Source organism: Mizuhopecten yessoensis, unplaced genomic scaffold, assembly GCF_002113885.1.
Source record: "Mizuhopecten yessoensis strain PY_sf001 unplaced genomic scaffold, ASM211388v2 scaffold10409, whole genome shotgun sequence".
NCBI lineage: Eukaryota > Metazoa > Mollusca > Bivalvia > Pectinida > Pectinidae > Mizuhopecten > Mizuhopecten yessoensis.
This window is the reverse complement of record NW_018408532.1, coordinates 172454-197280: the sequence shown is the minus strand read 5'-3', so window position 1 is coordinate 197280 and position 24827 is coordinate 172454. Positions and strand designations below refer to the sequence as shown.

Below are 24827 nucleotides of genomic sequence, written 5' to 3'. Positions count from 1 at the left end.
GCAGCTTATATGGAATCTACCAGCTCCCGTATCATTGACATGATCACTATAGGAGCTTGTAGCAACTGTCTAATCAATTCTACACACGTAGGACCAGACCCCCCAATCCTAAGGTTGTGACAATCCTACATGAATGTTGAAGAAAAGGCTAAGTAACAAGGTGGGGTGGGGGTAAGGATTATTTTAATTTACTGACACTGCTTCTGATGGAAAAGCTTTAGAAATGTAATTTCAAAGGCTTTATGTATATGATTATATGTAGATGTTGACAGAATGATGTAAATTCATGTATTAGACTGAGTAAATATTTGATATGATATGAAGAAATATGTTACATTGCTAGATTCCCATCTACATTATACAGTTGTTTCATGCCTTATCAGTCAACAGTCAAAACTATTTTCCCCAGGAGTTGTGACCCACCAAATGAACTGTTTCCCGAGGAGGCGGCCTCGGGAAACAGTTCATTTGGTGGGTCCCAACTCCTCGGGAAAATAGTTTTGACTGTTGACTGATAAGGCATGAAACAACTGTTTTGTTACTTGACCAATGAAAATCCAAAAAATGTTCTATGTCGAATGTGATGTTTAGATCTACCGACAGACAACCGTCAACAATACAGTACCAAAAACGCTTGATCATCGGGGTGCTTGTAATTATAGGTGCGTTAGATTACCTAACATGTGACCAGTCAACAGTTGCACGTGACCAGTCAACAGTTTCAGGTGACCAGTCAACAGTTTCACGTGACCAGTCAACAGTTTTACGGTAGCACACATTAGCTATAGTTCGTTTGGTGAATTGTCTGGGAAACAGTCGAAATTGATTAATATGCATTTATATAGCGAGTCAGGTAACAACATCATCTGTAGCTAGGTGTGTTGCCCTTATAATCAAAGCAATGTTACGTGACCATATCTAAGGGAAGATTCAAAGGTGGTCACAACACAAAAACTGTCAGTAAATAAAGGTTGACATCAGTAATCGGTTTAGTGAATGAAAAAAGGCAGAATATTACTCAAAATACTTGCCAACCTTTTATTTATTTTTTGGGAAGATTCCACATGCTGTAAGTAAACTCAAAGATCTGACTACATGTCAAGTTAATTTATAACGACACAGAATGGTATGAAATGACACAATATTTAAAGTTTATTCTAAATATAAAATATCTATGATTAAAAATGTTTTAAGTCAAACTCTTGCACTCCACCCAAACACTAGGGGAAATGTTCGCCCAGTCAAACTCTCGCCCTTTTCCCATTAACTAAATTTTCGCCCAGTGTAAATTTTCTCCATCACATAAAGTTATACAATTACTATGTAGTTTACTCATATTCACTTTAATGATGAATTCACCCCTGTAACATAGAGTGAAAAGGCAAAAATTAAACTGGGGCAAACAAATTCCAACCATACAGTAACTTTTCATATAATGAAAAAGAATGATAATTTTTTTTACTACAAAGGGTTTGAATAATAGCCTATACATTATACATGTACAAGAAACAGGCCCGTTGAATGTGCTACATGTATATTATACCAAACCAAAGGAACCCAGCTGACCGTCAAGCTGCTGAGTATAGTCAATTTTGACAGCTAAATCTAATACACTCTCAGGTGAGACTTTTTCATGCCAGCAAGGTGAGGTGAAGTATTCTATTTACTCATCAGATACACAAAGAGATTTTAAATCAGATTATGTTTGAGAAATAAAATCCACAACTGCTTTTGATATGGGTTTGTATATTGACCTATATTTGACCCGAGACTTCAATAACAAACGGCACTCGTGATTGGGATGGGTATTGCTATATATATATACCTAATTAATTGGGGAGATCAAATCTTGAACAAGTTCTATTTTAGAACATCACATTATTTCAATGAACTGTTTTTGTTTGATTTCAATGTTAATCATGAATATGTATTGTTGTATCTGATATTTTGTCAGATTTTAAATTTAAATGTTTTAAGAATGATATTTCGGTAAACTCAAACTTGTCTGCCCCTGAGATTGTTTTAGTATCTAGAAGTTAAATTTTGTGCGAAAAACCAATTGTATGGTGTTTGGAGGGAATTATATGGGTTCAAGTTAACCATGTTCTGTTCTATTAATACTTTATTAGGGTCCCACATTAGAGACAAAGTTTTCTTATTCTTATTGGTTACTAAAAGAAAGATATTAAACTGACAGGCTTATACTGTCAAAAATACATCATAATGCCAAATCTGACCAACCAGTGTTAATTTTGTTAGTATGTAAGTATAAAGTATTTGATAGATACCTCATATCCTATGATCCAAAAGGCCATCTGTCATTGTCACTGATACTTAAAATAGAACATTGGTGATTTACTCTCCAAAATATTGTATGGTCTTTCCTAACTTGTCAGGTATTTGTTTTGATTGTAAATGGTACTTAATTCTATATAAATAAGGCCATATTTCTCAGATCTTGAAATCCAACATGGCTAGCGTCCGTTGCTTTTGATTGGCCGAGAAATGTATGGCTGTAACTGTTATTGCGATTTTGTTTGTACTTGGTGGTAGTTGATAATAATTGGATAGAAGAAGGACATATGCTATCCGGATTCCCGCCATAATCTAAGATGGCTGCCATGGCTTCAGTTTGGCTGAGATATTTTAGACAGTCACTTTGACCTGGTGGTCTTATTTTTAGCTTACCTTGGCCCAAAGGGCCAAGTGAAATCATATCATGGTGCGGCGTCGGCATCCGGCCAGCGTCAACTTTTTACTTTTAAACAACTTCTTCTGAATAACCAAAAGGCCCAGGCTGATTATATTTTCCCAGTAGCATGCTTGGATGAAGGGCTACGAAGTTTGTTCAAATGAATGACCTTGACCCAATTTCAAGGTCACAGGGGTCAAATTTCGTAAAATCTTCAAACGACCTCTTTTCAATAACCAAAAGGCCCAGGGGACTGATATTGGGCCTGTAGCATGCTGAGATGAAGGGCTAGCAAGTTTGTTCAAATGAATGACCTTTACCCACTTTCAAGGTCGCAGGTGTCAAATTTCGTAAAATCTTCAAACGACTTCTTCTCAATAACCAAAAGGCCCAGGGTACTGAAATAAGGCCTGTAGCATCCTGGGATGAAGGACTACCATGTTTGTTCAAATGAATGACCTTGACCAACTTTCAAGGTGACAGGGGTCTAATATGTTAAAATCTTCAAACAACTTTTTCTCAATAACCAATGCAAAAGGCCCAGGGTACTGATATTGGGCCTGTAGCATGCTGGGATAAAGGGCTACCAAGTTTGTTCAAATGAATGACCTTGACCCACTTTCAAGGTCACAGGGGTCAAATGTCTTAAAATCTTCAAACCACTTCTTCTAAATAACCAAAAGGCCCAGGGTACTGAAATTGGGCCGGTAGCATTCTGTGATGAAGGACTACCAAGTTCATTCAAATGAATGACCTTGACCCACTTTCAATCTTGTGTCCTTGTTCGACATTCAAGGTCACAGGCGCCATAGCTGTATTTTAGTCCACTTTTAAGATTACAAGTGTGAGATAATACCAGGTGAGGGATGCAGGCCCATTGGGCCTCTGGTTTTATACTTGGTGGTAACTGGTATTTGTTCTATTATACCTACTTGTATAATGCCTTAAAACCAATATTCTGAAATTAAAATGATGACGGTGGCTTCTGCTAGGCCGTAATGGGGGATACAGTGTATACATATATGGTTAATTAAGGACATTGCAGGGTCATTGCTGACCTTTTAGTGTTAAAATGTTATCCTTTTTAAACACCTTGAGTCAGATGGAGTAATAAAGATATAAATGCATGTATATATAGATATAGATATGTCCAATTCACCTAACTATATAGCTACCACCGCATGCAAAAGGGCATGATCTATACACAGAGGGTGACAAAACACCACTTTATTTAGTGTAACACCTGGTCCCGCAAGGTTGTGTTACCTTAACACCTCATTTACTCAAATTCACTCCACATGGTTGATGTTTTTGTCATCTGGTTCATCATTTTTTACCTGTGTACACTTCATATTTGATAATAACAGCTTTTAAAAACGTGCTACATGAACATTGTTTAAGACCCATTATAATCAATGTACCTTGTGCTGATGTGGCAATGTCGAGGTCCCAAGTGTCATGCACATCTGTACACAGCCCTCAGCCAGCTTGTCGATGATTTATACAGCATGGTACCACGTACAGATAGGAGGCTTTATTTGTGTTAGTGGTGGCCGCCGGTACACAAACTACAAATTAGTCAACTTTTTGATAAACTTGTTGTGCAAAATTTTAACCATAAACATGTAAGTTGTTTAGTCCACTATGAACTTAACGCTTAAATCTCAATACTGTACCATTACCATATGTAGCTGATAATAAGCCCATGCCATGCAAAAAGGGGATGTCAGTGGGGTGACATCCCCCACCCCATGTCAGTGGGGTGGGGGATTAGGGGCCATAGGGCTGGTAATTTTCCTATCCCCCTTTCCTGGAGTACATTGGTAGGTTCCTCATAATAATAATAATATACAACATTTGATATAGCGCCCTATCTAGCTAACATAAGCCACTCTAAAGCGCTTTACAGTACATACATATGCAATTTTATACAGTCAATACAATTAGCATATATATTAATCAATACAATATTGAGGAATTCGCAGGAGCTGCCTTATCAGGCGCTAACTACTAGTCCTATGCCACCTGGCTAATATCTCCCTATGAGTGTATGCCTGTGTGTTTGCTGGAGATGTATTGTGTTCTCTTTGTAGTGGGACCGTGCTTCCAACGGTAACATTTATAGTGCCACCTCACTTGAATGCTACAGCACAGATACCGCAACACCCACCCCAGACCATTTTATACTCCACTTGGGTTGTTGGAGTTGTGTGGGCAGGAGAAAAACACTTTCTCTAATATTCCATGCGTACGGCGACTTCGGGGATCGAACCCGGGCCGCCTGCTTGGAAGGCCGGAGTGTTAACCACTCAACCAATCCGCTCATGATGAGCACAAACAAAGAAATCATATCTTTACTGTGTGCTTATTCACACTGCATGATAGTCAATAGGACACTTAATGTCGTACTGTAAAAGTTGAACCATCCAAACATTTTGGAATATTTTCACTAACCTGATTGGGGGCTAAAGTCACATCAGTTTTGTCATCTGTGATGTCAGATCATATGCAGACCCAAGATTAAGGTCAACTTTTGACTTACACCGCCAACTTTTACTGGTTTATACTGAAATAGTTGGCCCACCCTTCCACCCCTCACCACTTTTGACCCAAGGATTTTTGCACAGCCCCCTGTGTCCATTTTTACTTGAGATAGATGATCATATACTATATAATCCATCGAGTTCAATCAATCTCATATATATATATGTAATCGAAACAAATTTTTGAGACTATTCTTAATTATTAAATTGATTTAGAACTTTTGTAAATAATGTGAAACCCTCCCGAAAAACCCTTTTCATATCATTCCTGAAATCTAAAATGACATCATCTTGGCTCTTATCTATTCAAGTATTCATTGAAAATAGATATTGTAAACATGTTTATGATATATATAGACATTTTCATACAGTTCGTTTTTGAAATAGAGGTAAAATGGCATTCAGATATATACATGATATAATGATAAGGGCATTTTAAATGGAGTAAGACATGTACATGTATGAATTGTGTTTAGTGCATCCTGTTCGGGAAACATGTGTGAACAATTTGTGATTGGTTGTAACCTGTGGGCTTTTCACCTGGCTGCAGGGGACATCAGTTGTTACGTGTGGGTATATAGCTGTGAGCAGTTATAAGTACACTGTCAATTTTATTCTAAATCAAGTTGTCATTTTGTAATGATATTTTCTGTGTAAAAATTGTTTCTACATGTTGCAGGTGTTCTATTTAAATGATGCTGTGCATGTCAGATTTCGAATTGAAAATGATTGGAGTTTGACACACATAACGTAATCTGTTTGAGGCTTCTTAAAATATTTACGTAAATGTAATGATGCTTTCGCAGATGTATGACCTGTTTTCATGAAATGACACCAAGCTAAAGAGATATTGTCTGTTCTTGGCAGATAAATAACCTTGGTCTTTTGTTGAGGACCACAGGTTGTAATGTTTATATTAGGGCCATGTGGCCTAATTAATGGTCAAAGGTTGAAGGTAAATTACAATAAATAAGGTTGATCGAATAAATCCAGCTCTGCTCTTGCAGACCTGTATATATAAATATTGTCTGTGGAGAATATCTGCATACTGTACCATCTGCATCTTTATCTGAGCTATTCTCAGCGTAAAATGTTCAGCTCTGAATCCTCATCACTGATATGCATGCTGTAGAGAAACCTGCATTAGGGTCAAGTATATAACTAGTATTGACAGCGGGCATGTAAACCATCTCCAACAGGAGTACCCCTCCTCAAGCTAGCTGCCATACTGGTAATCATTCTGTTAAGTTCCTAACCCAAACTTTAATTGAACTATTTCCTGGTTCCTGGTTCCTGGTGTAATTGTGAGACTCTGGAGATGTTCATAGCTCTCATTCTATAGGAAGGGTTTTGTGATAATTGGCCACTAAATCAGCTATTTACTGTTTTTGTTATTCCTTACTTCCTGAAACAGCAGTCAAATGTTTGTGAATAGATTTTAAGAGAATGTAATCCCACTTGTGGGCTGGCGCAGATTGCTCTTATTAGTAATGAGACGTATTTGGAATCCAACATATTTCTGTAATGATTGTCCTTGGATTGAAACTGATCACACTTGTACATTTCTAAACTGTAACAGAAAAAGAAATTGTGAAAAATAAATAAAGGAAAAGTGCATGGTGGCTACTGGTCATTTCGTCTATACAAGTGTATAAAGTGAACAATACTGTGTATAGGATTTCAGGTGCAAATGTTGATTACCTAGCTAAAATTAATCCATTCGAATGGCTGCCGTGTCAATCCTTTTTCCAGAATTATGCACCTTTTCTAGACAGTTCCTTAACATAATATTCTTCTTTAGGACATGCCTTCATTCATGAAGCTTATATGTCCTGAAGTATTGAACCGATTTCAGCTAAACTGGATATATAAATTACCAGTACGTTATGTTATTGTGAACCTACAAACTATTTTCCTTAGAACTATAAACAGTCTGGCACATCCTTATTAAATGACCATAGCTGTTAATAGGATGTAAAACACAAACAAACCAAACTATAAAAAGGCCAGAGAAGAGGAAACGTACACATGGATGACTTCCATTTCCAGTTGTTTGTGTTAATACCTGCCAGGTTTTAGCATTTTATTGACTGAATTTGTTCGCTTCATTAGATGCACTGGTCTTATGTTCTTTTAACAAGTGATTGCTGGAACTTCGGCCTATTGATATAAAATGATGGCTGACAGTATGTGACTGTACTGGTATACTGGTCAAACAGATGAGAGTCTGCAGGGTGTCAGTATTTAGCCCTGTTGTATGACACGTACTGGTATACTGGTCAAACAGACGAGAGTCTGCAGGGTGTCAGTACTTAGCCCTGTTGTATGACACGTACTGGTATACTGGTCAAACAGACGAGAGTCTGCAGGGTGTCAGTACTTAGCCCTGTTGTATGACACGTACTGGTATACTGGTCAAACAGACGAGAGTCTGCAGGGTGTCAGTACTTAGCCCTGTTGTATGACACGTACTGGTATACTGGTCAAACAGACGAGAGTCTGCAGGGTGTCAGTACTTAGCCCTGTTGTATGACACGTACTGGTATACTGGTCAAACAGACGAGAGTCTGCAGGGTGTCAGTACTTAGCCCTGTTGTATGACACGTACTGGTATACTGGTCAAACAGACGAGAGTCTGCAGGGTGTCAGTACTTAGCCCTGTTGTATGACACGTACTGGTATACTGGTCAAACAGACGAGAGTCTGCAGGGTGTCAGTACTTAGCCCTGTTGTATGACACGTACTGGTATACTGGTCAAACAGACGAGAGTCTGCAGGGTGTCAGTACTTAGCCCTGTTGTATGACACGTACTGGTATACTGGTCAAACAGACGAGAGTCTGCAGGGTGTCAGTACTTAGCCCTGTTGTATGACACGTACTGGTATACTGGTCAAACAGACGAGAGTCTGCAGGGTGTCAGTACTTAGCCCTGTTGTATGACACGTACTGGTATACTGGTCAAACAGACGAGAGTCTGCAGGGTGTCAGTACTTAGCCCTGTTGTATGACACGTACTGGTATACTGGTCAAACAGACGAGAGTCTGCAGGGTGTCAGTACTTAGCCCTGTTGTATGACACGTACTGGTATACTGGTCAAACAGACGAGAGTCTGCAGGGTGTCAGTACTTAGCCCTGTTGTATGACACGTACTGGTATACTGGTCAAACAGACGAGAGTCTGCAGGGTGTCAGTACTTAGCCCTGTTGTATGACACGTACTGGTATACTGGTCAAACAGACGAGAGTCTGCAGGGTGTCAGTACTTAGCCCTGTTGTATGACACGTACTGGTATACTGGTCAAACAGACGAGAGTCTGCAGGGTGTCAGTACTTAGCCCTGTTGTATGACACGTACTGGTATACTGGTCAAACAGACGAGAGTCTGCAGGGTGTCAGTACTTAGCCCTGTTGTATGACACGTACTGGTATACTGGTCAAACAGACGAGAGTCTGCAGGGTGTCAGTACTTAGCCCTGTTGTATGACACGTACTGGTATACTGGTCAAACAGACGAGAGTCTGCAGGGTGTCAGTACTTAGCCCTGTTGTATGACACGTACTGGTATACTGGTCAAACAGACGAGAGTCTGCAGGGTGTCAGTACTTAGCCCTGTTGTATGACACGTACTGGTATACTGGTCAAACAGACGAGAGTCTGCAGGGTGTCAGTACTTAGCCCTGTTGTATGACACGTACTGGTATACTGGTCAAACAGACGAGAGTCTGCAGGGTGTCAGTACTTAGCCCTGTTGTATGACACGTACTGGTATACTGGTCAAACAGACGAGAGTCTGCAGGGTGTCAGTACTTAGCCCTGTTGTATGACACGTACTGGTATACTGGTCAAACAGACGAGAGTCTGCAGGGTGTCAGTACTTAGCCCTGTTGTATGACACGTACTGGTATACTGGTCAAACAGACGAGAGTCTGCAGGGTGTCAGTACTTAGCCCTGTTGTATGACACGTACTGGTATACTGGTCAAACAGACGAGAGTCTGCAGGGTGTCAGTACTTAGCCCTGTTGTATGACACGTACTGGTATACTGGTCAAACAGACGAGAGTCTGCAGGGTGTCAGTACTTAGCCCTGTTGTATGACACGTACTGGTATACTGGTCAAACAGACGAGAGTCTGCAGGGTGTCAGTACTTAGCCCTGTTGTATGACACGTACTGGTATACTGGTCAAACAGACGAGAGTCTGCAGGGTGTCAGTACTTAGCCCTGTTGTATGACACGTACTGGTATACTGGTCAAACAGACGAGAGTCTGCAGGGTGTCAGTACTTAGCCCTGTTGTATGACACGTACTGGTATACTGGTCAAACAGACGAGAGTCTGCAGGGTGTCAGTACTTAGCCCTGTTGTATGACACGTACTGGTATACTGGTCAAACAGACGAGAGTCTGCAGGGTGTCAGTACTTAGCCCTGTTGTATGACACGTACTGGTATACTGGTCAAACAGACGAGAGTCTGCAGGGTGTCAGTACTTAGCCCTGTTGTATGACACGTACTGGTATACTGGTCAAACAGACGAGAGTCTGCAGGGTGTCAGTACTTAGCCCTGTTGTATGACACGTACTGGTATACTGGTCAAACAGACGAGAGTCTGCAGGGTGTCAGTACTTAGCCCTGTTGTATGACACGTACTGGTATACTGGTCAAACAGACGAGAGTCTGCAGGGTGTCAGTACTTAGCCCTGTTGTATGACACGTACTGGTATACTGGACAAACAGACGAGAGTCTACAGGTTGTCAGTACTTAGCCCTGTTGTATGACATGTACTGGTATACTGGTCAAACAGACGAGAGTCTACAGGGTGTCAGTACTTAGCCCTGTTGTATGACACATACTGGTATACTGGTCAAACAGATGAGAGTCTGCAGTGTGTCAGTACTTAGACCTGTTGTATGACACGTGATGGTATACTGGTCAAACAGAGGAGAGTCTGCAGGGGGTCAGTACTTAGCCCTGTTATATGACACGTACTGGTATCCTGGTCAAACAGACAAGAGTCTGCAGGGTGTCCGTACTTAGCCCTGTTGTATGACAGGTACTGGTACACTGGTCTAGTCGAGAGTCTGCAGTGTGTCAGTACTTAGTCCTGTTGTATGACACGTACTGGTATTCTGGTCAAACAGATGAGAGTCTGCAGGGTGACAGTACTTAGCCCTGTTGTATGACACGTAATGGTATACTGGTCAAACAGACAAGAGTCTGCAGGGGGTCAGTACTTAGCCCTGTTATATGACACGCACTGGTATACTGGTCAAACAGACAAGAGCCTGCAGGGTGTCAGTACTTAGCCCTGTTATATGACACGTACTGGTATACTGGACAAACAGACGAGAGTCTACAGGTTGTCAGTACTTAGCCCTGTTGTATGACAGGTACTGGTATGCTGGTCTAGTCGAGAGTCTGCAGTGTGTCAGTACTTAGCCCTGTTGTATGACATGTACTGGTATACTGGTAAAACAGACGAGAGTCTACAGGGTGTCAGTACTTAGCCCTGTTGTATGGCACGTACTGGTATACTGGTCAAACAGATGAGAGTCTGCAGGGGGTCAGTACTTAGCCCTGTTATATGACACGTACTGGTATACTGGTCAAACAGAGGAGAGTCTGCAGGGTGTCAGTACTTAGCCCTGTTGTATGACAGGTACTGGTATACTGGTCTAGTCGAGAGTCTGCAGTGTGTCAGTACTTAGCCCTGTTGTATGACACGTGATGGTATACTGGTCAAACAGAGGAGAGTCTGCAGGGTGTCAGTACTTAGCCCTGTTGTATGACACGTAATGGTTTGATGTGATGTTGAACAGTCTCGCCAGATCAATCAAAATTAGTGTAACATTTCTTGGAAAATACTTGCGACATGCAAAACTGTATGTTCTGGTAGTCGTGTTTGTATCAATTATAAAAAACCAAGGCAAATTCCAAAATGACCGGTGAATGAGATGAAATTATTTAGAACATCTCTGTTTCCTTTTATAAATAGTCATTGTGTAGTGTGATACCATAAATAAATTGCGACCTCTCTGCCAGTGTGATGTGACACTATAAATAGGTAATTTGACCTATTTACCTGTGGATACTGTCATCATATGTTGTTATATTAGCTGTTGTGAGGTTTAAATATAATTGAATTATAAAAAATGAGAAGGTTGTTCTACTAAATGTAGCAGAAGGTACATTTGGCTATCAACGTCCACAACAGTATTGATTACGACTACATTGGCTAATCTGATGGACTGTTGTGGATGTTTAGCGCTATAACATTTTGAACAGTACATGTAGTCTCCATGATAAGCCATATATCTTAGGTTTTAAAAGGCAGTGGATGGCTTTAAGGTGACATAGAGAATCACTACAAGGTTTTAATGTCTCCTCCTGGTCTGTTGGGGTGTCCGTGGTCAGACCCAGCACATAATGTGACAAGAAACATATACCAGGTAGAGATAAAACACGGAGTTAATGGGTAAACAAGAACAGTCCCCCAGTACTGGTACCATGTGTTCTTGTTTCTGTATTGAGAATCAATATATCTATGTAAACCAGAAACTAGGTCTTTTGAGTCCATTTACTTTTGTTTGCAAGTCTGTCATGATGAAATAAAAAAAAAAAAATGTTGTTCTTATCAGAATGAGGAGAAATGGATTTCTTCCGTCACTCCATTGGTACAGTATCCGTGATCCCACACAGGCTTGCTTCTGCTTTACTGTAAATACTTAAAAACATTTTTTTTTTTTTTTTTTTTGCTAGCCCAGTAGTTCTAAATTAGTATAAAGTTAAAATGATTTCATATCTATACAAATGTATTGCATGTATTTGATTAATTTGACAATGAAAAGGGATTCAGAAAGAAGATTTGAAAATTTATACAAATCTGTTTCCTTTAGTTAGTACTAAATTGGTGCTGCATATGCTGCATAATACTTATAAAATGAAATGTTAGCCTAGTAATACTAAGTTGTTGCTGCATATGGTCAGGGGGTCCTTGGGTAGTCAAACCTAAATTGTAAGTATAGTATATATATATATATATGTACCTGTAATGTTTGCCTATCAGGTGTTAACCGTATGTTCCTTTGATGTGTTACAGATCTATGCTAGGTTGTGAGGAATTACAGAAATATGACAGAGTACGTGTGTTTTTGGATGAGGACTACACTGCTGCAGACAAGTTCACAGTAAGTATATATATATATATATACATCTCCAATGGAATTAAAAAATATTACGCTTGCTTTGGAGATATACTGGAACCAGGCTGTAACTGCCTGTCAGCACTCTATTTGTAGACAGTGTCTGCACTACTCCTGTATAAGGATCCCCATACCATAAATTGAAATAAAATGTTGGAAATTATTTTGGCTTCAGTTTTGATCCTTGCAGGGTTTTATGACAAATAAAAAAGATGAAATAAACAAAATATAATCAACACTATTTTTAGTGTAAACAATCAGCAGAACTAGACCAGGATTCGAACCCTGGACCTCAGATATATTAGCATTCTTACTGATTGAGCTACGTACCTGGTCAACAGAAGTGTCCTGGTCCTCATGATTGTTATACTGTCGCTCTAACCGATTGAGCTCCCTGGTCAACAGAAGTGTCCTGATCCAACTTTGCTACAGTTTATCCAAACATAAATTGAAGGGGGGTTACTGTGTATAGGAAAACCACAGTGAAGTGGGACAGGGATCCTGAAGTATTACTCTTATTTTATTGAAACTTTGCACAGATCTTTCCCATCATGTATTAGCTGTAACATGTGTAATCGCCAAATTGTTTCCATTAATATTAAAAGAGTTATTGCCCTTGATAAGCTTAGCCTAACAAAGCCTTGTCTAGCCTCAGCTAAACTTTGGAAAAGTCGCACCTGTCATATGAACCTGTGTATGACTAAATGAAAAGATTTTGCGTTAACTTGGTTGATGTGAGACTCGTGTTTAGTATATAATTATTAACATAGGGTAAATATGTAATTCTGTGTTATGTGTATGCAGATTATTGAATCTTAACAGTTTTATGGCATCCTGCATTATATGCAGGTTTTGTGATTGAAACAGATCTGCTGAAGCTGTTATTGTTTGTTTGTATTTGTAACTTGAAGGCTCCAATATTGTAGGGCCTGGACAGGAAACAGATACACAGTATGTACTGTGTGTATTAGAGAAATCTCTGGAATGTTAACACTGTGATGTTCTTTGGAAAAAAATAATATATAGTTGTAAAAGTATATAGTTGTAAAAAAGATTTCAACCAAAATACATCGGCAAGTCAACAACTCTTACTATGTACTTTTTATATTAGAAAGACTCTTGGCTGCAAAGTTTTTACAATGTTTTGATAGTTTCATTCTACATAGCTAAAACACATTGCACTAACAGTTTAACAATGCAGTGCAGACAAATTGGTTATCGGATGTTAATGAAGTGTTTGAATGAGCCTATGTAGGCTATCTGCGGGGGTGAGGGAAGTGTATGTTGTTGGTGTACTGATGGTGTATCGCTGGTGGACATACAGCTATCTCTGATGTTACTACATGTATGGCATACATATTACCTCATGTATCACACTGGCCATCTTTAACTCATTCACCCCCACATATCTAAACTGGACTTGTCCAGTCATTGATTTGGTAAGGATCAAATGTGACTTGAGGGGTGAATGAGTTAATATGATAGGCTTTGTCTTCAGGATCCCGGTTTCAAGGCCAAAATCTGTAACTAAGTGTTATGCTATGATCATCTTTTCTGAAAAGGAAACCATACCTTGATGGACTTTAATGAGAAATAATAAAGATGAAGTAAATACAATAGAGCAAACAATAGTGTTCTGAGTATAAACAGTATCATTGGGGCTAGACTGGGATTCCAACCCTGAGTATAAAAAAAGTATCATTTGGGCTAGACTCGGATTCCAACCCTGAGTATAAACAGTATCATTGGGGCTAGACTGGGATTCCAACCCAGGACTTCAGGTTGTTATAATATCTCTCTAACTGATTGAGCTACCTGGTCAACAGACTTGTCCTAACCCAACTCTGCTACATTTATATCCAAACGGAAGTTTAGGGGGGGGGGGCTACTGTTCATAAGTAAAACAACAGTGCAGTGGGACATGGATCCTTAAGTATCAGGATTAACCGTTTCTTGTGCTGCGACGTCCTTATCTGGTAAAAGTGTACATACTAGGCCTTTCACGGGTTTATAGTATCAATTGAACACCACCTCAGCTTTTGTGGGTTGTAATATACACACCTTTTCTTGAGGGAGGGAACACATTTGGTTGGACTCTCATGATCAGCATCAGTAAAAAACTTCAATCCCAAAACAGGGCCATACAATATGTGTATTGATATTGCTTATTTCAGGTCATCTCATTTTGAAAGTATTGATTTTCCATGTCAAATTTAGTGTCATATATTTTTATGTAAAGTGAACTCAAATAGACAGCATTTGAGAGATATACATGTACTTACAAAGTCACCTGACTCACCATATTGATCTTTCAAGAGCATTAGAACTATGGTATGGTATGGACACATTGTATGGGTGTAATCATAAATTAACGAAGTCAGGTGAAAGTAAACATAGGTTGCACTCCTTATTTACACAGCCTATAAGTTACATTTCCCGGTAACTTTCGGTTTGCACATTGCTTAGCAACTGCCAAAAGAACTCGGCTAAATAATTCATTTATTTTTATTTTTTTAATAATTTTGCGATTATTTAAAGATTTTGATGTCTTTCACTGACATAGTAGGTCCAGGGTTGATACAGGTATACTTTAACGAATATTAGGCATACACTACACATGAAATGAAACTCGTGGTTTAGCACTGATTGCTATAGAATAAGTTAACCACTAAAATATGTACAATTACATTTCACTTGATTCTATATCTACCAGCTTCCTACCAGGTGATGTGTTGATGTTAACCAATTCACCCCTAACGTCACATTTGAACCTTAACAAATCAAAGATTGGGCAAGTCCAGTTTAAATATGTAGAAGAAATTAGTTAAGGTGATGCAATCATAGTAATCAGTGCATGAAGCTGAACAAAATAATGACAGTAATCTATTCGTCAAGGAATGTTGACTTTTTGTAATATTTCAAAAAGTTGATTTTTTGTGTATTATTATCACTCAAATGTGATTACTACGACCCCATCCCGAATAGATTTTGATTCTGCCATCTTACATGTGAAGATAGAAATTAACTTCCACCCAGAACGAAATACAAATGCTACCAGGTCTGTTTTGAATACATGTAAAAGATGAGCATTGGGATTCCTGTTTAAGAGGTATTCATTAAGAAGAAATGTTCTGAAACATGTACAGCAGACTTGACTTTCAAGCGTGCTGTTGATGGAGATGAGTGACAAGCACTGATGGTGATGGATGCCCGTGTCTGTTTGTGGGGGTTTAACACAGGCCAGACAGTGTTCCAGTACTTAGTCCACATACATCCCAGATTACACTAGGAAATCATAGCAAACTCCACTGTTTAATCCTGCACTGTTTATGTACAACTGTTTACAGTGGGGAAATTGAACAGGTTTTTTGGGCTGTTTGTAGTTGGTAAAAGTTCATGTGATGGGTACGGTATGGCTGCAGGTGTTGTCGGCGCTCCACACTGGATTGCTGATCGTATTAGGTGTCAGGAAGAAACCAATTGATTCATTCTCCATGTAATGCTTCTCTATAAAAGTCTACAGGAAAACTGGTGAATGTATTCATTATTATGTAGTGTGTGCCCAGTGGACCATCAGGTACAAAGTTAAGTAAAAATGCAGACTACAACATGGAAAGGTTGGAATACGTCCAACATGTACAGTTATCTCCCATTATTTAAATGCATTCATCCTTGTTTTATTGGTCATATTCAATGACACAGTAAATGATGTTAGGAAGGTGAGTCTGCCAATGTGTGGGGCTTTCCTGGCTTTCATAGCAATACACCTACTTATAGACTGGTACATCTAGGCTCTCATCTGGATGGAGTGAAAAAATATGGACATTCATTCTGAAATTTAACTGTGCAATATTATGTAAAATACATCTATGTTTATATCAGGTCTCTTTTATATTGTCAAACTGACTTTTCAACTGACTGATATATAGAGTTTTTAAGAAACCACAAGAAAATTTGAAATCCCTTCACCAAATTTTGGTAGCTGCAGGTTTCAAGCCCCGACCATTTTATGGGATGAGGGGGCATTTGTTTCTTACAGAGGATTTCTAGTTTTGTTCTTTTTCAATTAAAAAGAAATTGCTAACCATCTCGGATGTGAATCGTTTAGTTGTTGCAGTGCCTACAATAATAAATCTTTTTCTACCACAATACGCTGTGTTATTCCACTCTCAGATCATTGTATAAACATGAAACCTGTTAGATAAATATGACCTTCAAGAGTTTTGATTGCTCGGAAAGATGAACTTTGACCAGAACGATATGCTTACGCGCATATAGTCTGTGGTTAATTTATATAAATTAATGCAATACTGCTACTCTCAATGTTTAAAGTCGTTCATCTATTATATTTTTTCATGAAGTTGTTGCCGAAACATTGATTTTGACATTGGTCATATCACTATGCCAGCCTTGTCAACAAACACATGTGTGTATGTTATTTCCGACTGATCATGAGATTGTGGTAGAAACAGATCACATGACTCTTGGTTGTTGAGTATGGTATTTATTTCCCTCTCGTTAGTTAATTTTCAAAAGTTACAGAAGGCACTCGCTAAAGCTCCTGTCTTTTGTAACTTTTGAAAATTAACTAACTGGAGTGAAATAAATACCATACTCAACAACCAGTCGTTGTGTAACCTCTATATACCCAACTCTATGGTAACTTTACGTAGGAAGAATTGTGTAAGGACATGGTTCCTCAAAACTTAAACAGGTTTAATGTACAACTGTAGGTGCAATAGTGGTTGTCCTATTTTGTTATTTGACTGCTGATATACAAGTTGAATTACAATCTGTCGGAGTCTTGTCGAACTGTATTCCAGTTTCCAATCCTGGCTCAATCATTCCTTACACCATGTACGTAATGCTTGACAGTTCCCAACTGCTAGACTAGAGCATGCCGATTGTTTTTGATATTGAATAACACTAAACATGATTGCTTTGAAGACAGATGCACACCTCTGTACGTATGGTGCCTGTTAAACTGTGACATTTATATGTGAGATCAGCTCCTCAGAGATCTATCTCGCAGCCACCAGTAGTAGTGTTTCAGGTCTTTACAACACGTACTGCTGGTTATATTCACGTTGATCAGATGTATATAGTGACATTTTTGCCAAAGCAGGGAAATGAAATAATGTAAAAGTTCAAATTATTGGTGTTTTTTTTACGTTGATTGTTTTGTATACTTATGGTTTCCATGGATTATACGAGGGGCCATGGTGGCCTAGTGGTTAAAGCATTTGTTTGCTGTGATCACTAGTCATCCACCAATGGGTCAAGGGTTTGAGGCCTATGTGGGGCCGTCATCAGGTACTGGCCGCAGGTCGGTTGTTTTTCTCTGGGTACTCCGGCTTTCCTCTACCACTGAATTCTGGCACGTCCTTAAATGACTATTGCTGTTAGTTATAAATAGAGAATAATACATGCCTTTTTCCATATCACGCCCAGTATCAACCCGCGACTGCAATATCAGCCCAAGGGCCGGAGGCCCGAGGGCTGATATTGGTCGAGGGTTGATACTGGGTGTGATATGGAAAAAGGCGTGTTTTAATCTGTTTATTACATACTTATTAATAAAAACTACTATCTTATGATTTATTTTTATTTTTAAAATCTTGAAAAACGATTTCGTTCCAAAAGGGGTGTGATATGGGTTTTGCGGGCTGATACGGGTTTTGGGGGTGTGATACGGCGGGGGCTGATACGGGTTTTGGGGTGTGATACGGCGAGGGCTGATATGGGTTAGAGCAATTGTGTCGTATCGCATATACAAAAAACCTGTATTTATTAGTAAGTATGTAATAATAATACACAAAACACAAACAAACCAAACTGTGGGTTATAAAACTCCAATATCAAAGGAAACCAGCAAGAATTGTGGAAATTTTTGAGTGTAGGATTTGAAACATTTCTTTCTTCATTATCACACACAGGGAAACATTTGAATGCTATGAATACAATAAATATGGAAATTTATTCATGGAATTTATTTGTGCTCATAACCTTATCTTTGTGCTTGTGTGTAAATTGTCCCTGTTTGTACTGTAATGTACACTACAATAAAACCTTGTTATATTGTGTCATTATGTGTCAAATCATCTTTTGGTGAAACAAAGGGGTGTGGCAGTAAAATGAGGGAGACTTATAAAAGTATTTTATGAAAAAATATGAAAACAGGACGCTGAATTTTATTGGCAGTAATATAAGCAAGTGGCAGATAAAATAAGCTATTGTATGAAGGTTTTCTACCACAGGGTGCTTAAAACGGTGAAATAAGATATCTATAAAGTGAAAAATTTGTTCCATAGAAGATAATATATGAAAATTGGTCGGTATACAATAGCAATAATGAAAAGTTTTTCGAGCATAACTCTTACGTATAGGTTGTAAATCAACGAAAAGCACATCAGATAAAAAGACCAGTATTTTGTCATATACATGTTTTTCCAAGATTATAGTCCAGTGTATATTATGTGTAATTATGTGCTATTTGAAAGGTGATGGACCTCCATCAACGTGTAAACTACCTCCTAATTATCTCCCTTGTTTTTCAGGCGCTTGGCAATTTATACTTTATCCACGAGTCCATTGACGATGTGATGATCTGGGATTTCGTTGGTAGGTGATTACTGACAGGAGGCTAACTCCACACGGCAATTACCATTCTCCAAGCCAGCAGGCAATTTATAAACTTGTTATTAATCCGAGAATATTCTGTTAATAATAAATTGACCAATCAAAATTTAACACAAACTACCAGTCATAATCTGTTTTGGCTAATGAATGAACAGAGCATTCTTCCTGAGTGTGCAATAAACATGTGTGGATGATAAACAAATATTTGCTCAACTTCTTAACAACTGAAAATAGTCTTCTATATCCTCACCTAAACAATATTATTTGGTGATTTAAACTTCCAGGGATTTATAGTTAAAGTGCAGGAAAGACAATTTAAAAACTTTAATCAGGCAACTGTTTCAAGTTTCAATTCCATTTGGCACCAGCTCATGATCTAAACTACTGGACCAAATTACACCCTTACCCTTATGCAAACATTTGTTGACTGAGTGACCATGGGGATTTTGCGTTGATAGTAAAAGTCATTGCACTTGATTTACTCGGCCTTGTCCAGTCTAGACTACAACCAGTAAGGTATAAAAAAGGATTTCAACAATACTTGCAAACATTTTACCTTGTCAGATGAACCTGTTCATGTGGAACCACCATATTATTTAAAACCCCTCGTTAAAGAGTTATTGCCCTTTGATGTTATTATTTTAGATTTGAAGGCACTGTATCCTTCATAATGAACTAATGTCTTTTAATATCAAATACTCCTGACGGCAATCAAATAGTTACTGTATCGAATACATTTCCAATATTTCTTTTCAATCTTATTGAAATAGGGATCAGGGTAAGGCATTGCAATTGGCAACTATTAAGGTTTGGGGGTCGTGTGTGGGGATTGTGTCTGGTCCTGAATAACAGTCCTATTTTAAGCTGGTATGTTATAAGGGCTATTCCAGATATGAGGAGTGGGACAGGGAGGTTATGTTCTAATTAAATTACAGGTGATGTGATCTTAATTGGTTGTTAGAACAGGAATTGAGGATTGGGAAAAATCGATTGAAGATGATGCATAATGGGATCACAAAAAATAACGCTACGCCAGCTCCATACATTTATAGCCTTAAGGCCAGTTGTACTTTAACAGAGAGGTTAATTATAGGTTAACGAACTGAGTTTGGCACTAGAATGGAAATTAATTGTTTTCTATTTTGATAAAGTTAATATCATGCTCCAAATTATCAACAGAGGCCAAAATCATTAGTGCTGTCCACTATACATCTGTGGATTCCCTTCCGTTCACAGCAATGTCTACATATGTCTGGAAGCTCAACACTGAATTAAACAAATTTATCTTATATTATTAGCTGATAGAAACAAAAAAATATTTGGCATGCAATGATTTTGATTAACTTAAACACATTGGAATCATTACCTTGACAAAGTTACTGTTTTATCAGAATTGGTTTTAACTTCCAACCATTTACAATTTATAATTCTTATTTCCAGATTGCAAATTTGTACCTGTGCTTGGACGAGAGGTAAACAGTTAATTTAATTGATATGTAACCATATTTGTCATAAAATTGCATTATTTAATGCTAGGTGAAGAATAAATGCATCAATGTTTTGTAGACAGCAGTAAGGTAACTAGCATTGTCCTTCTGAGATTTTCTAGCCTTCTTGCAATAATGTAATGATCAAATTTTATTGACTTACACAATATGGAAGACCAAAATGAATCGGTACATGCATTGGAAATGTAAACAAAATTTTGGAAATTGCTTTTTGTATTGATTGAAATTTAATATCATAGTGTAGTAATTGAAAACTTCATTACCTACTGCTCTGTCGTGACTAGTTTTCTTTTAATTGATTTTGATATTACAGGTACTTTCAGGGAATATAGAGAATGTTCAAATCAAGGAGAAAGCCAAGTTTCCCCAGGATTTCTTCCCAGATGTAAGTGTTGAATGTCACACACAGCCCATTCTGCTGGAAGCCTGTAGCAGCATGCCAAGCAGTTTTTGAAAAGACGTTATTGATTAAATTCGCTGAATTTGTCATGAGTATCAGTTCTCTGTATCTGGCTGTCTGAATCGTAACTTGTATGGGGGGAAAACATTATTTTAATCATTGTTGCATGTTCCAGTGCAGTATGGAAATCCAATAGCCGTTCAATAATGCAAGGGAAACGACTCTAAACAAAATGGTACTTTTGAACATTCTGACATTAAAGGATTGATTATCTGTTTGTCCTTCATTAGCTTCTCAATTAACACACACACACATGAGAAGTTAATATCAATTCTGGGGATAGATTGGATCACATTCCTGTGACTGTCTAATCGGTATTCATTCTATGATGTACTGGATTTCTTTGGTTTCAATAATTTGCTCGATTTCGGTACATGATTCCTGTTTAGAATTTTAGATTGTTTCCATAATTCCTAAATAGAAATTCATTACAATTTTAAACATTACATAATGCAGTGTAAATTTGATAGATAATATTGATCTTTTTGTGATCCAAGTACTACAATATTAAAATGTAGTGTTCAGCTTATGTATTTTAATAAGCCAACTTCTTCTAAAAAAGATTACACAATTAACAATCTTGGATGGAGAAGAAAATATGCAGGAATACACAGATTTTGTTTAAAGAAACAGTAATACACTGTCACTGTGAAGATTTAACATGGCAAGGGAGGTAACATCATCTTGTTTTCAGAAAATATATTGTGAACATATTTTGGCAGTCAATTCAAATACTCAGGAAAAATCACAACCATTATGTGAACAAAATTGATGTTTAATTCTTAAAAATATTAAAAAAAAATCAAACAAGCTCAAAAGTGAACATAAAATTTATGATTTATATTTATATTTAGTTTTAAAATCTCATTAAAGACCAACTTTTTAATGAAATGATTTTTTGAGATTTTTTCCTCTAAAAATGCAATTGCCATTTTTGGAGATAGCAAAATGTGAAAGGTACATCTGATGAAAATTCCTCAATTATTTTGTCTGCAATAAAAATCCTATATCTGAGCTGCCTTGTTCATACCATAGATTGCCTTGACTTAATTATCACAAATAAAATATAGTCATCTTGAAAGGATCATTTTATGTTTACTTAGTGGTTGGATTCATTGTCGCAAAGATTACATGTTTATTTATCTTTTCAGTTCAAATGGTCAAGGAAAGGCTTTATCAGAACAAGATGGAATATAAGAAATTGGTAAGGCTTTACAAAGTTAAATTACTGTGTGTATCTTGTAGATAGGTAAGGCAATACAGACAAATTACAGTGTGTATACTATTTTGTAGATTGGTAAGGCAATATAAAAAAAAATCAAGGAAAAGAATGAAAATGATGTGGTAATTGAATAATCTTACAATTAAAACTATTTTGAAAGGATTTTCCAGCTTTTATTTTTTTTTGTAAAAAAGTCAGATTTTGACCATTTTTGGTGCTCATTGTCAAGAGACTCAAGACAGCAACAAGAATGTAGGCAGCTCATCCAAAGAGCAAGAAAGCAAAACATTGTATGTGGTCTCATGCTTAAATCTTACTTTATTGGCATTCTTCTGTAATATGTTTGTTGTTGTTTTTCAGTTTATTTGATCTTGTCAACATCCATCTATTCCATGATGCATCCAATATTATTGCAATGCAAACAGTAAGTATGTTAAAGTACTTGACTTGCACACGTGTGTTCAAAACGAGGACGGCGGGGATCCAACTCTACATTAACAACTCTAAATTATAATGAAAACTTGTAGGTTTGAAGGATCCTCGTACCACTGCCAAAATCAGTTACTACGCACTGGAAACGGACTTTGTCAATATGACTATAACTTTGATAAATGATTTCTGAAAAGAAATCTATACCTTGTAGATCACTTTTACGAAACATAATTGAGATGAAATAAACCAAACAGTTATCAAAACACTGTTCTGGTTGAGAGAAAAAATCAGCGGAATTAGACCTGGATTTGAACCCAAGACTACAGGTTGAAATACATGTACTATCGCTCTAACTGACTGAGCGTCCTGGTCAACGGAAGTGTCCTGACTCAAGTACAGTTAACATTCAAAATGAAATTAAGGGGAGGTTACTGTATATACGAAAACTTCAGTGCAGTGGGACTGGGATCCTTAAGTAAAGAGAAACGATTACTAGATTTTTTTTGTACTGTTTGGTTATGGAATACAAGACAGCTTTATAACAAGGTGGGCTGGGTGCAGATATTTTATGGAAAACAAATATTAATTTTGAAAAGAAAAAATATTCCCTCAATTTGGGGTTCAAATGTCTAATAAATAATGTATTGTGACACTTTCAACAAGAAGACATTTGACATCCGTTCCAGCTGTATATATACCGTATGTTGTATTGAACCTGCCGGGAGTGATGTTTGTGAATTGATGTTTGTGTTACAGAGTCCCTCAGTATACAGTAATAACAGAAAAGCAGCACTGCTACACACACTGCAAAGGTAGGTACCTCGCCTCTACATGTCAGGGACATAACCTCATCTAACCATATCCGTTTCCTTAAATAGCTCTGAATAATCCTGAATAATATTAATAAGATTGAAATTGCCATGTCGGAAAATGCTGTTCAGGTTGTAAGGTTGTTATATTTTTTGAATGAACAAAATAAAACCAATATGGTTTTTGAAAATCTCACACTTTGTATTCTTAAAATTTAATGGTAAGATTGTTAATTTATAAGTTGGAGTTTGTGGGGCCGCGGTTGCCAAGTGGTTAAGGCATCTGACATTCTGCTACCACTAGCCCTCCACCACTGGGTCGCGGGTTCGAGGCCTACGTGGGGCATTTGCCAGGTACTGGCTGTAGCTCTGTGGTTTTTCTCCAGGAACTCCGGCTTTCCTCCACCACTAAAACCTGGCACTTCCTTGAATGACTATAGCTGTTAATAGGGCGTAAAACCGAAACATACCAAACCAATTATAAGTTGGAGATTGCCCATGTTTTGTCGCACATCATATAATGCCTTATATGGCAATGTGTCTTGATTTCTGTGCCTTATTATATAACTTTGTGTATTATAAATATACAAGACTATTATATATGTATGTAATTATATTACAGGTTTGAAAAGGACCAGTACGATAAAGTCCCCATGTTCATATTTGGTGATTTTAACTTCCGTCTAGATGTCCACCAGCTAGTTTCGGTATGTTGCATACAGCTTAGGAAGAAGTGCTCTAATATTGAAAATGAAAATAAAAAAACTGCGAAAATATGTGTTAACCACATAAAGATATTGCCAGTGTTTCTCTGTAATCAAAAAACAATATTTGGAAATGTTGGTGAACAGAAAATTTTACATATACTAGGCATTGAAGGTTTATAATTTTGTATGATTGATGTTTTGGAGTTTTCAGTTGAGATTTATCAATTGTCTTATTTTTGTCATTTATGAAATTCTTCATAAGCTTTCAAAGAACAGCATTAGCTTATGTAAATTAATATGAAAATAAATCCTTCCTAGCATATTGGTGATATATTGACTTAATATTGTTATTTGCTTAAAAACAAAATTTTGTGAACTTTTGTAGAGTTTGACGTCAAAAACCAAAACGCACCAAACCAAAGGAAAAAAGGACCAAATTGCCAAAATAGTATACTCAGAGGAAGGCAATGGAAAGGTAAGGCTTTGGTGTCCATTAGGGCCAAATAGTATACTCAGAGGAATGCAATGGAAAGGTAAGGCTTTAGTGACCATTAGGGCCAAATAGTATACTCAGAGGAATGCAATGGAAAGGTAAGGCTTTAGTGACCATTAGG

The 24827-nt window shown here is 37.6% G+C and overlaps 1 protein-coding gene across 3 annotated transcripts in view; it reads left to right on the top strand.

The window, feature by feature from the left end:
- The window catches only part of LOC110460473 (type I inositol 1,4,5-trisphosphate 5-phosphatase-like), a 78591-nt gene that overhangs the window by 36255 nt on the left and 17509 nt on the right, over nt 1-24827 (top strand). For all 3 annotated transcript variants that reach the window (XM_021513407.1, XM_021513406.1, XM_021513405.1), the window contains exons 4-12: nt 12334-12421; nt 18994-19057; nt 20516-20547; nt 20897-20968; nt 22195-22247; nt 22626-22689; nt 23454-23509; nt 24129-24213; nt 24599-24688. In XM_021513407.1, the coding sequence (XP_021369082.1) occupies nt 12334-12421; nt 18994-19057; nt 20516-20547; nt 20897-20968; nt 22195-22247; nt 22626-22689; nt 23454-23509; nt 24129-24213; nt 24599-24688 (604 nt within the window). The remainder of the gene's footprint in view (nt 1-12333; nt 12422-18993; nt 19058-20515; nt 20548-20896; nt 20969-22194; nt 22248-22625; nt 22690-23453; nt 23510-24128; nt 24214-24598; nt 24689-24827) is intronic.